The 14,241-nt window shown below is 52.3% G+C and overlaps 1 protein-coding gene across 1 annotated transcript in view; it reads right to left on the bottom strand.

The window, feature by feature from the left end:
* LOC128715760 (cadherin-related tumor suppressor) overlaps nucleotides 1-11,485 on the bottom strand; it is a 42,439-nt gene extending 30,954 nt beyond the window's left edge. Inside the window, exon 1 of the mRNA XM_053810673.1 lies at nucleotides 6,134-11,485. Coding sequence (XP_053666648.1) covers nucleotides 6,134-11,485 — 5,352 coding nt within the window. The remainder of the gene's footprint in view (nucleotides 1-6,133) is intronic.
* Nucleotides 11,486-14,241: the final 2,756 nt, after the last annotated feature.

Here is a 14,241-nt window from a genome sequence, read left to right as displayed (position 1 = left end):
GGGTCCCTTGCCGATTAGATTCCCTAATTGTATAAGTTTAACGATCCACACACCATGACGATCGGTTGGCCACAGATCACTGGTATGCCGTTTCCGTTGGCGCAAACCGCCCCGCCTCGCCCTTGGTTGGCGTAAAATGGCGTCACATTCACCCGAACGCATCGCAACAGTCACTCTCTCTCGCTCCAGCCGCACAATCTGGTACCGCACAATGCCGCCACACGGGGCTATTACCGAGCTGCTGGAGTGCAAATTAAAGTGCACGTAAGAATCAACCTCCGAAAAGCACACGCCCGTGCATGTGCCTGGTTGTGTGCGAACGGTCGTGTCGTCCCCTGTCCCCGGATGGTTAATTATTCCGAGAATTAAAACGATGAGCGATGATGGTAGGGAATGCGTTTGACCACCATCAACGCATCGTACCGACGCGCCAGGTACGCCAGGAAACCCTCGGGAAGGGGGGAGGGGGAAGGGGTGGTAGCCATGTCGAATGGGGCGACACGCCATCACTCATCGTCGTTAATACTGTCGCGGTTAGGAGAATGCGTCGAGTTGTTGAGGGAATTTCGAAAGATACCGGACCGGAGATAGAGAAGAGAAAACGTAAAAGCATAAAATGGACCACTGCTTGCGAATTGAAATTCCTTGGGACTGTGCAAAACGACAAAAAAAAGGAGCGGGAGAAACGGGAGAAACGGTTGACGACGGACGGTTTGAAGGAGTCCGAAATAAAAAAAAAAAGGCCACACGGCGGACTTGTAGCGCCAATTCTCGTCATGCATTAGGCCGGCCCTATGTGCGGCCACGGCGGTGGATGGGATTTTGGCTTTATTTCTTTCCCTTACGTAAGTAAAACGAATCGAACCGCGCGGGTAAAGCGAGACGACATTAAAGGAGAAGGAGCGAATTAGGAGCTACACTTAGAAAGATACACACCAGCATGGCCGCACCACCGCCGCACCGTGTAGTAACACCAAACGCTCCAAAAGTGTCTCGCCTGACCTGTTAAGATTCTGCACGGAGTTTGCCGGGTTTTTTTTTGTTTCGCCTCTTCTGGCGAGTGGCGAAACAGCCACGGAACACAGTTAAAAGGGTCAGTAACAGCTTCGATTCCTGTGAGACCACTGCACAGCAAATTACCACACAGCAATGGTTGGACGATCTGCTCGCCAAGCGAGATGTGTTCAAAGTTTTCTAAGTAAATTAAATAATTACGTGCTGTGCACTTCACGGAGTTCCTTTGAAGTTTCGAGTTGATTTGATCCAATATTTTAACGTTTTAACTTCGGTCAAATAAAAGGTACTCGAAACGGGTTTGCTTTGCAGTCCAAGATCTCATGCCGGTTTGTCGTTACCGAGAAATATGACATTACACACCCGGATGCTGGAATGGCTCATAAAAAAACAAACAAAACACACAACATCTACGAATAAAAGGGCGGCAGTGGAAAGCATCCAGGCCGAAAGGATAGACCGCACTTTCCAGCAAAAGGTTTGAGAAATCGTATCACTAAACCCGTCAATCGTTAGACTGCACAATCCCGGAGCGGCCGGAGAGTGGATGTCGATACCGGCCGTGTCCCTCGCAAAGCTTGGCAACTTTCACTCACCTCGGCCGAGGTGAGGCACCAGAGAGCACGCTGTAAAAATACATACATTTCAATTAAAGGTACATACTTTCAATTTTCAAGCGCGTTACGTGCAACCGGTGGAAATCGTGCCTGTAACCCGAAAGCCAAGAAGCCGTTGTTTTTCCTTCCTTCTTTTTTTTTTGGTTTGTTTCGTCTCGTCTCGGCGTAACGTCGCGCACCGAAGCCGTTTTTGTGCACCCGTTCTGCGCTTTGCCGCGCTGCACTTGCGCTTGGTGTGTCGGTGAATGAGTTGGCGAATGGCTCCCATTGCCAGTTCCTTCCTTTTGTTTTTTTTGCTTTGCTTTGCCACCCTCTCCCCCCCCTCCGTTTCCATTTATGCTAATTTGAGTTATTGATACTCGCATCCCACGATTTGTCGACTCGATGTCGCAAAGCCGATGTCGGTTTTTCCGGACGCGTCCCCGCGTGTAGCTGAATGCCTTTGGTTGCGCTTTTCCGTGGATGGATTTTAATTAAATCACGAATCAAACAACCCCGCCATCACCAACCCACTGCCTCAAACGGTTTGTAGTGTGCGGGTAAGTTCAGCACCACTTAGGATTTTAGACGATCGTGTCTAAAACCCAAAATCGACATAATGCCTCAGTGGCCAAAGTTATGCGAAGTTTTCACTTGGCGATAGAATGGAAATTGAATCACCTTAAATTACTAGCCGGTCAAGTTCCGACGGGAGCGTACGAGAGCAATTTTCTAAAACATTCTTAGCTCGGTTTCACTTGTTGGTGGACGGCAAAGATGGCGTTGATGGGTTGAAATGGAAAACACGTTTTAAAAAAAGGACCTCGTTCACTCGTAGCCTCGAGCAAACTGAACGTCCGTGGCGTGGATGGATGGAATGAAGGAATACACTACTTGCAGTGGGTACCATCTACTGTAACTCGTGGCGTGTCGTTCTCAGCCATCTCAGCATCATAATTCCGCCGACAGCATAAAGCATCTTCGATTTAGCATTAAGATCACATAAGAAATAGAGTTCTTTCGATGACATACTGTGCAAATTGTAGATTCTTCTCTTGCTGCTGAGTCTTGCCGTGTCGCAAATCTTGTGATAAAATGTATTCCGATTGTTACCTCTCAAACCCCGGCTCTAGTTTTCCTTTCCAGTTGTTCCAGACATCGATTGATTACCGATGGCATTTGCATCGGAAACTGTGAAACACTGTGCAACGTAATTTACAAACCATAAATCGCGACTTTCTATCGGTGATCCGTAAATTTCGAGCAAAAGCCACATTAAGGGAGGAAACAGTGTTTCCGAGGGCAGCGCCAAGACATAAAGCACCAGCAACGGTGGAATCGGTGCCCTTCACCGGCAATCAATGTCTGGAAGATGCTCCGTCAAAATTGGAAGGTATAAGGAAGAAAGTAGCAGTAAAATGATTAAACCGTCTTCATCGGTGCGGTGTGCGATCGGTGAAGCAATTTTAAGGTATGGATTTATCGATGATTAGGCGGTCGTTAGCTTGGTCGAGCTTCGTTCCGAAGCACGACTCGAGAATGGTTTGCCAGTGTATCATTTTTAAGTGAGAGGCGGAAGAAAGAGAACGCGAAAGCAATGGGCCCGAACGGCTGACGTCTTTTTGGGTGATGTAACTGGAAATTTGCGAAAGTAACAATAAATGCCACCTTTTGTGATGGGTTGCGCAACAGGATCGCAAAGCGATCAGGTTTAGGAGTTTTCAAACTACCACAAAAGCGCTTATCCGCTTAGCGATAAAGGTCCGTATGTCAGGTAGTTCTGGCCATGCAACGGTCAGTTCCAGCCTGCCTCAAACTGAGCCGGAATGGGTTAGAAATGGGCAAAACCAGCGTTGATCAGCAAACCATCTGCTACATTCTGACTGGCTGTGGATTGAAATGCTGATTATTTGTCCATTTTGCAATTCCCAACCGCGCCGTGTGAGTGTATTTCCAAACAAACCCGGGGAGAAAAGTTTTGCTTAAATTATTCAAATTGAGCACCGTTTACCAAAAACAAACGATAATTACTGCAGATCGAGACAGGAGTTCCTGGCCCGGGCGGCGCTGTTGCTTCCCCCCCCCCCCCCCCCCCCCCCTTCCCCCCTTGGCGAAGCCAACAGATTTCAATCACAAACGAATCGAATGCTTATTAATGTTGTGTGTGCTGTTTGGCCGGACCAAGTGCGCACGGGCGCACACCCGTGCACGCTAATGTTTCGTCCGATGAATCTTCCGCCATTCAACGACCGCAGGGCGGACGGGGGGCGCATCGTTTGGACGGTTCATTCCGGTAAAATTTCGTAAAATTGAGCACACATCATCATCGCATCGGTTGGTGGTGGTTGGTGTTAAGTTTTTTGGGCAAAGCTGGAACGTTGTTTTTTTTTCTTCGTTTGCTATTTGGTTTGGCTGGAGTGATCGAAATTAGTTCAGGAATAATGATCGAGTGCTTCGTGGCCGATCGTACTGGGTTGCCGCTGAGGGAGCGCCTGCATTAGTAACGGTGGTTGAAGTTCAGTTTTGTGGTTATGGAGTTTTGTTGTGTGGAAAGAAGTTTGGAGTGATTAAAAGCGGATTTTTTTACAATTTGTGCTATTTAGCATGAATTATTGTTGTGCTTAATGAATGTTTCGAGAAGAGTCATTCGTATGAATCTTTGGTAAGGAGTCATTCAAATCAGGAATCGGTTGAGTCTCAAAAGATTCATGAATCCTTAAAGCAGAGGTGAATCTTACGCGGAGGAGAGGTGTAGGGGGAGGGAGGATTAAAAGGGAGGTAAATCTGATTCAGAATCATGAATCTGAGTGAATCTTTGAACTTAAAGAGTGGATCTGAATCTCTATTTCAAAAATTCATTAATATCCCAAGATTTATAATGAACCTTTGAAATAGAGATTCAGATTCACTCTTTAAGTTCAAAGATTCACTCAGATTCATGAGTCTGAATTAGATTTACCCAAAACTAGTACGAATGTATGGTCTGCGGTTTCCTTCATATGACCCGCCACATGTAAAACGACGGAATTAAATTAGGTAATTAGCAAATTTGTACACCAAGCATTGCATTCAATTCATGCTTGCGGTCAATTTTTTGTTTCTTATGTCCGTGCTCTCCTCAAGAGCAGCACAACAAAAACACAACAACGTTGCGCAAAATATCGTAAAAATGCATCCCTACCGGCCACCGGGCCGGGACGAGTGGTAACCTTATGTCCTGACGCTAGAACAGAACACAACGCACAAGACGAGTGAAAGGGAGCCGGGACGCTCAGCTCAGGTCGCACTTGTTGCGATGAAAAAGTGCATAGTAAAAGAGGAACACAGCGCGATATTGAAATTACATCCCCACGGGGGCAGAGCGAACGAGCGAACCGACATAAAACGGGGCACAGTTTCCTTAATATTCCCTCGGCAAAACAAAAAAACACCTATAATCTGGCATCATAATACTTGCCTAGAAGCAATCGTAAATGTAATGCAGGCTAGTCATTTTGGTGTTCCGATACACAATATGCTTAACCTCCCCACCGAAAGGGCCCCAGGGAGTGGGGTGCTTATACTGCAGGTGTGTGTGTGTGTGTGTGGGGATGTGAAAGCTGAGAGACGTTTCATACTCCTTTTCGATTTGCCAACCAGGTTCGTCGCTTGTGCACGAATCGAATTCTTTCGATCGAATTCTCTGTCATCGGGTTCGGACCACATTCCGGCAGTGTAAATAGAGTGGGGTTGTTTCTCATTGGCAACTGCTAGTGATGCTCCCAGAAGAAGAAAATGAAGTTGGAAACCAGCTGAAAATTCATCCACATTTATCTCCAGCAACTGGAACTGTATATTCATGAAGCTGCAGAAGTTTATTGCCGAAAAAGTGACGACTAAGCGGGCTAAGCTCTATAACGCAACCTTGTTTATTGAAACCCTCAAAAGCCCTCGAATAGCAACGATGGCACTTCCCCCGTTGTCCCGGGACACATCTTACCCACGGTATCTCCTGAAATGAGCGTGTTTGGAAGGTGTCTTTCGCTTATCGAGCTTACACCATCAGGCAATATTTGGCGAAGAAGCCACACACCAGGAAGCGGTGTGTGGGAGTCAGCACCGAAAGGGTGCTGGGAAAAAAATAGCTCCTGGGCTCAAAGGCTAGGCCCCCATCGTAAACAGCGCCTACTGCGTCGCGAAAGCCATCAAATGTACGAATAAATGTGAAGGTTCGTAAAGTTCGCCCGTAAGATCGGGGTCCAGATAAGCCGGCAACATTAGCATTTGAGGAAGGGTTTTGCCCCCCCCCCCCCCCCCCCCCCCCTTTTTGCGTTTACGAGCGTACGAGTTGCTTTGCTTGTCAAATAGTGATTTGGTGGTAGGTTGATTTAATTAGAGCGTAATTTCTCTATCACCCTCGCGCTCTGGACGCCCTCCCATTAAGATACTACGCTTCACACTTTTGCGTGGGTCGTGAGCGGGCGGAGATTATCTTATCCCGGGCTCGTTCTCACCCACACCGCCTATCAACAATGGCTACTTACCCGGGTGCTGGTTGTTCTCGGCACGGCACCAACGGCAACCGCGTACACCTCCACATCGTAGTGCTCGATGCCGGCCTCGCGGTCCAGCTCGGCCGCGGTCGAAAGAATGCCCAGCTTGGTGTCGATGTCGAACAGCCGGTTGACCTGGCGCCCATTCACACCGGACGTCACGTTCGTCACGTAGTACTCAATGTCCGAAACGGAGTTGAGGTAGGCCGAAACCGTCAGTATGCTGGTGCCGATCGGTTCGTTCTCCGACACGCTGCCGGAGAGGTCCTTTTTGGCGAACACGGGGCCACCACTCGTGCCACCGTTGGTACCGCCGGTAGTGAGCACCGTAATGTACGCGTCGCTGCTTTTGCGTTCCGCCTGCACCGCCTCGTCTGTCGCCCGTACCGACAGCTGGTAGCGGGTGTCGGGTTTGGCGATTGGTTTGCGCAGCGTTATCACCCCCGTCGTGCGGTGCAGCTGGAACAGCTCCATGTTGCCGCCGATCATCTCATAGGTGACGAGCCCGTTCGAGCTCGAGTCCGCATCCTGCGCGTGTATGCGCATAATCTCCGCAACGGCACTGTCCCGCAAGGGCAAAATGGCGGCGTTCATTGACACGAACACCGGTGCGTTATCGTTCACATCCTCCACGATCACCGTGACCAGCTTTTCCGCCGATAGGCGCTGGGCGGGCGGTGCGGCTTGATCGGTGGCCAGCACCGTCAACCGGTACGTGTCGATCGCTTCGCGATCGATCAAGTGCAGCGTGTGGATAACGCCCGACGTCGGGTTGATGCCGAAGTGCCGCTCACCGTCCCCATCCTGCGGATCCTGATGGGCGATTTCGTACCGCACCTTGCCATTCAACCCCGAATCGGGATCTTCCGCCGTGACGGTAACGATCGGCGTGTTGAGCGGGATACCTTCGCGAATCTGGCGCACGATCGCGGTGTTCGGAAAGGCGGGCGGGTTGTCATTCGCATCGATCACGTTCACCGCGAACAGGATGGTGGTGGAAAGCCGCGGGTTGCCACCGTCGGCGGCGGAGATGTTCAGCGAGTAGCTCTGGGTGTCCTCGTAATCGAGGCCGCGGTGCAGGTAGAGCGCACCGGACAGCGCATCGATGTGGAACGTGTCCCGCCTGTTGCCGGCCGCGATCGAGAAAGCGATCTGCGCATTCGCCCCAAGATCGAGATCGGTGGCGCGGAATCGCATCAGCTCCGTGCCGATCGGTGTCGTCTCCACGATCGCGATTTGGCTGAGCGTTTGCGTGAACTCGGGCGCATCATCGTTTTCGTCCAGCACCTCAATCGTGACCGTGGTGGAGGCGCTCAACCGGTGCTGCTTCGAGGCGTCGTGGGCGACGACCGTCAGCTGGTAGGCAGCGGTCGTTTCCCGGTCGAGCGCCCGGGCCAGTGTGATCTGCCCGGTCGAGTCGTCGATGGTGAAGCGTTCCGCCCGGTTCCCTTCGGCAATGTAGTAAAACACGTCCCCATTCAACCCTTCGTCCGCGTCGTGCGTGTACACGCGCACGAGCTGCGTGCCAACGGTGGCACCCTCGGAAATCTGCACCCGGTACGGGGCGCGCACAAACACCGGCGCATTATCGTTGACGTCCGTGATGAACACTTTGATCTTGACGCGATCCCGCAGCCGCACCGCACCGTTGTCCGACACGGTTGCCTCGAGCGCGAGGAAGTTTTGACCGCCGAGCGCTTCGCGATCGAACGAACGGCGGGTGCGGATGAACCCGTTGCGCGAATCGATGCTGAAGTCTTCCTCGCGATCCTTGCTGGCGGAGGCCGACAGCGATGCGGACGACGGTGTGGATGAGAGCGTGTAGATAAGCTCCGCGTTGCGCCCAATATCGCGATCGATCGCCGTCAGCTTGCCGACGAACGTGTCGGGTGGTTCGTTTTCGGCAACGCTAAAAACGAACGTCCCGTTCGTAAACGACGGTGCGTTGTCGTTCTCGTCGATCACGTGCACTATGACCGGCACGGAGGAACTGCGCGGGACGGGCGACCCTTCGTCCGCGCAGGCCACGGTCAGCGCGTAGTAATCGCGCTCCTCACGGTCCAGCGCACTGCGCACGAACAGATAACCGTCGGGAAAGATGCCAAACTTGCCGTCCACATTGCCCTCCACGATGGTGTACGCGATGCGACCGTTCGGGCCGACATCCGCGTCGGACGCGGCCAGCGCGAAAAAGCGCGAATTGACCGGCATCGACTCGAGCAGTGACGTTTCGTACGAGGTGTGATCGAACACGGGCGTGTGGTCGTTCACGTCCTCCACCGTGACGTGCACGGTGGTGCGCGTGGTGAGCGGCGGGTTGCCCCCGTCGGTCGCACTGATCTCGAGGGACAGCACCGTGCCCGGCTCGACGCCGATCGACCGGTTAAGGTAGATCACGCCGCTCGATTCGGCGACGCGGAACAGCCGTTCCGGATTGTGGCTCAGCCCGAACCGCACCTGACTGTTCGGCCCGGTGTCCGCGTCCTTCGCCTTCGCCACGTACACCTCCTGCCCGACGGCGGCATTCTCCGGCAGCCGTATCTCGTCGTGCTCGTACAGGAAGGCGGGCGCATTATCGTTCACATCGACCACCGTGACGTTCACGGTCGTTTCCCCGTACGCCAAACCATTGCGGGCCGCCACCGTGAGCCGGTAGAAGGCGTACTGCTCGCGGTCGATGTGCTGCGTCGTGCTGATGACGCCCGTGCGCTCGTGAACCCGGAAGCTGCCGGACGCATCGCCGCGTACGATCGCGAACACGACATTGGACGCGCCGGCGGACGAGCCGGCGGCCCACCTCGCCCGCACTTGGCCCACCTCACGCTCCGGCACCGTTTTCTGCCGGCGATCGCGCCCATTGTCTTCCAGCAGGCGAAAGTCGTACCCGGTGGCGGTCGGCGCATCGAACCCAATCTCTTCCACCAGCGATTCCTTGACCACCTCCACCACGGCGTCCTGTGCGGCACGGCGACCCCCACTGTCCTTGCAGCTCACCATCACGCGGTGTACCGGCTTGGACGATTTGGCGAGCGATGCACGCAGCGTCAGTGCGCCCGTCGTCCCGTTGATGGCAAACAGCGCCGCGTCCGTCGTTGGACCGCTGACCAGCTCGTACTGCACGATCGCATTCTCGCCCTCGTCGCGATCGATTGCCGTCAGCTGCACGACCACCGTGCCCTCCGGAGCGGCCTCACTCACCGGCACGAAGAACGCACGCGGGTACAGCTCGGGATCGTTGTCGTTCGCGTCCGCGATCGCGATGCGCACGGTGGCGCTGGACGACTGGGGCGGCGAACCATGGTCGCGGGCGATCACCACCAGCGCGTACGAGGCGATCTGCTCGCGGTCGAGCGAACGGCGCGTCGCGATCTGTCCCGACAACGCGTCCAGCTCGAACGCGCTCGGATAGTTGCGCTCCACGCTCGGATGGAACGCGTACGTCACGCTCCCGTTCGTGCCCTGATCGTGGTCGACTGCCGCCAGCGAGACCACGACGGTGCGCGGCGGTGACGTCTCGCTCAGCGTTACATTCAGCAGGGGCTGCGCGAAGGTGGGCGCCTCATCGTTTTCGTCCAGTATTGTCACCTTCAGCTGGGTGTGGGCCCATTTCGGGTTCGGACCACCGTCCCGTGCCGAGATGCTCAGCTCCACATGCCCGAGCACCTCCCGATCGAGCGGGGCACGCGTCGTTATCAGCCCCGAGGACGGATCGATCCGGAACCACTGATCCCGGTTGCCCGCGACAAAGTCGTAGAATATTTGCGCATTCACCCCGGTGTCCTCGTCCGTGGCGGTAATGCTGGCCACGTACGTGCCGGGCGGCGCCAGCTCGCTGAGCACCGCCGAGTACTCGGACTTCTCGAACACCGGCTCGTGGTCGTTGACGTCGTTGACGTGTATGATGAGATGTGCGGTGGCGGTGCGCGGCGGCACACCCCGATCGATGGCGACCACCGTGAGGTTGTACTTGCCGATCTCCTCCCGGTCGAGCACCCCGTTCACGCGCACGATGTAAAAGCTGGGCGATTTCTCCAGCCGGAAGTGTTGCAGATCGTTGCCGGCCACGATGCGCAGGCTGGTGTCCCCGTTGAGCCCCTCGTCGGCGTCCACCACCGAGACGGCGGCCACCACCGAACCGTTGGCGGCATTCTCGTCCACCGTCGCGAATCTCCCGGTCGGCGGGAAGTACTGGAAGCGTATCACCGGATCGTGATCGTTCGTGTCCACCAGGTTGACCGTCACGTACGTACGGCCGTCCTGGCGCGGTGTCCCATGGTCCCGCGCAAACACGGTAAACACGCAGCTCTTCGGGCAGCTGCGACCACCCTCGTGGCAGTTCTGATGCGGGCAGGTGAGCTGCTCCGTCGTAGCGATAACACCCGTTTCCGGGTCGACGGTAAACTGCGTTTCGGCGTCGGCCAAATAGTACGTGATTTTGCTATTATCGCCCAGATCACTGTCCGACGCCATCACCTGCAGCACGGGCGTGCCGGGCAGCACGCTCTCGTTCAGCGACACGATGTAGTCGCTGTGGTCGAAGATGGGCGGATTGTCGTTCACGTCCAGTATCGTGACGTTGACGCGCAGATACCCGTACCGGGCCGGTTCACCGCCGTCGCGGGCCGAGATGTTGAGCGCGTAGAATCCGCGGCTCTCGCGGTCCAGCTTGCCGGTGGTCTCGAGATGCAGATAGTACACGTCCCCGTTCGGGCTGGTGGTAACGGCCAGCCGGAACTTTTCGTCGTGATTCCCGTCGACAATCCGGTAATCGTCCGTGACTCCGTTCTCGCCCGCGTCACTATCGGTGGCCGCATCCAGCAGCAGTCTGGTGCCCGTGATGGCACTCTCGGAAAACGAGACGGCGATCGTCGGTTCCGGGAACTCCGGCGCGTTATCGTTCACGTCCAGCACCGTGATGCGCACCTCGATCGGGTACGTCGGTTGGCTGGACAGTATCACCAGGTCGTAACGGTCCGCCCGTAACGCTTCCCGGTCCAGCATGGCGTTCGTCTTTATCTCGCCAGTGCTCGCGTCCAACACGAACTCGCGCGGTGGCTCATTGAAGCGGTAGGTAAAGCCGGGCTTGGTAGGGATGTATCCCACCACCGTGCCCTTCGGTTCGTTCTCAAACACATTGAACTGGACGCGCGTCTCCACCGCCCGGGACTGCATCGCACCATCGCTGGACGAACGCCGCCTGGGCATGATCACCACGCCCGGTCCCGGTCCGGGCCCTGGCCCGGGACTGTGCGCACCGACCTGCTCGATGGCAGCCGCGGCCAGCAGGCCCAGCGTCACCACCAGCAGCCAACACAGGCTGTTCACATTACTGGCACAATACATTTTGCTCACTTCCTTTATTTTTGCTAAACTTTTCCTACCCCGCGGGTCACTTTTCCTACCTTTTCCCCCTCGCCCCACACTTCTAACTATTCACTCGCTCTCTCTCTCTCTCTCGCTCTCTGCACTCGGCAGACACTGCCACAGGGGTGTCTCTATGGGATGACACGTCGGGAATAGGCACCTCTAGGCACCTTTAATCGTTTGCTAGTCTGCTGCGTCATAATATTGCCAACATGCTGTTGAACCGATGAAATTTGTCACATTGGCTGAGCGTACTGTGCGTCATACTGCCTGCCATATGGGGGGGGGGGGAAATGCTATTGCCCGCGAATACACCTCCACTACTGCAGATACCCGCCACGCGGTGAGGGTTCTGTCATCGCAGCCAACACTATTGCACTATTGCACAACGCGCGACCGAAATCCGGAAAGTGAAGCACATCTGCGCCACATTTACGTTTAGCTTCTGTTGATTGAGCACTCTGTGGCTATTGGCAACGTCGTAGTAGCAGAGCTTTTAAGCTTTCGGGACAGCCGGGGAAGACTCTGGAAAGAAATCAAAAGGGAAACACGTTGTAGACATATGTGTGATGGTGGTAAATCAGTTCTAAGTATTTCGTCTATCTATCACTAAACATTCAGATACATGACGATATTGTAAGCAATTGTTATAAAACGATTCTTAAACAATTAACCACCTAACCGCGATGGTCAAAATCCTGAAGTTCTTCCTAGATATTAAGAGAAACTTAAATTATAACACCACATAATGGACACCAGGAGTCGTCTACATCAGGAGACAGCAATAAATCATGTAGTCCATAGAAGGGATGCACTAAAATTAAGATCTCAAGATGGCCTCTAGAGTAATGTTCATTAATGCAGAATGGTGACAGACCTCCGAACGTAACATATATCCCCTCATGATATAACACGAATTGATTCTGGGGTTGTAGTGTATTTGGTAGCGGCGCCTGTTTCACACGACCGGACCTATCCAAAATCCCATCCAGATCAATCCCCTCCCCATCAATAAGGTCAAAGAAACCAAGTACCTAGAAATGGCAGGTCTCTATGCCTCTTGAAGTGGTGTAGTGCCGTTAAAGAACAAGAATATGCTGGATTCTAAAGCTGCGGGGCCACGAGCGTTGAGACTGCGACTCAAACCTCCTCAGTCACTTACCATTTACCTCAAAAAGTCACTCAAAACCAAAGTCTCCGTTGCCTCTTGAGGTTCCCTCAATTTCAGTTCAGTGGCGACCTTACTGGATTTGACGTTGACAACATACAGTGTGTGACGAGTAAAATGTTTTTCATGTATTTTTGTTTAAATTTTATGGAAAATATGGTCAAAAAAATTGAGGTTTGTTGATTAAAAACTAAATCATCATTTTCTTAATTACAGGAGCTTAATCCATCAATCATATTGCAGTTGAAAAGTATAAATTCAATTATAAAACATGTTCACAACTTTTGTCACACAGTGTTCTAAAAGGTACGTACCGGAGACATAAAAACATCATACCGTACGCCAAAACCTTGTGCTTGTACAATCATAATTACGCATAAAACACTTTCAGAATGTAGTTACATTCATAAAAGTAAGCAAAAAGTAAACTTGCATATCAAAAATAAACCATTATTCTTTCGCCATACCCCATGGGCAGATACAACAGGTTTTGTTTACATTTTGCGCTGCTAACTGTTTGGATCTGTCAAAAAAGTCTCAGAAATTGTTGAGACTTTTGTAGATGAGCCAGGTTCTCCTCAAAACTCAATTCACTCAATTCGTTGAAGTCGTTATCCTAGGTCTTCCTAAGTTCCAAATTAATGTTTTCAAGTCCATTTTCATTTTGAACCTATTTCCTCGTTTTCAAAGTGCAACTTCAATGAGACTTAGGGATTTGACGACGCTTTTCATCGAGATAAAGAAGTAAAAATTAACACTTAATATTATAAAACCGAAATTTGGATGACAATTGTTATCCCCATCCTGGAACAGCTCTATTGAGATGATCATTATTACGTATTCCAGAGGATGCACTCGGTTACACTGCGTAAAATTGTTCAGACATGGTGCTGGAACTATTTGAGGGACTTCTCACCGAAGACAAATAAGTATCCCAATTACTCTCACGATTTGATTCTTCTCGGAATTATGGCATCTGAATCATGCTTTTTCAGGTGTCCAGAAAATATGGAAGAATGATTTCAAAACATTCAGCTTAAATAATCCACATAAATAGTGTACTTTCAAGAGTATACACCCTGGTACTCAAACTACTTCGCCTTTGTTATTTTTTTGTGGAATTTAAAGCTGCGATCGAACTTATTGATCAGCGGTGAATTTCACGCTGTAGTGCAGAATGCAGCATACAATTATAATTATAGTAAACAAGACAACTATCTCATCTTTGGCTTTGGTTGTCGTCTTGCATGGCCACAAACATGGCTCCGTACACACACACACACACACACACCCTGGCGATTTGTTTCTTATTTTCTATGTGTCTAATTTTTCCGATCTCCCTCTCTCCTGAACATTCGCTCTATACGCGATCGCTTTGCCGCAGGCCCTCGGGGTGGTATGTCAAGATTCGCTTAGTCAGCTTCCCTCTGGCTCCACATCGCTACGCGTCACCCATCCATTACACCGTAGCCCGCATACTCTATCCCGATCGAGCGTGTTGGCAGCGCTACACGAGGAAGTTTGCCCTTTCTCTGCGCGTCGTAAACTACGAACTGTTGGGGGGTTG

This window comes from Anopheles marshallii, chromosome 3 (assembly GCF_943734725.1).
Source record: "Anopheles marshallii chromosome 3, idAnoMarsDA_429_01, whole genome shotgun sequence".
Taxonomy (NCBI): domain Eukaryota; kingdom Metazoa; phylum Arthropoda; class Insecta; order Diptera; family Culicidae; genus Anopheles; species Anopheles marshallii.
This window is presented reverse-complemented; position numbering and strand designations above follow the sequence as displayed.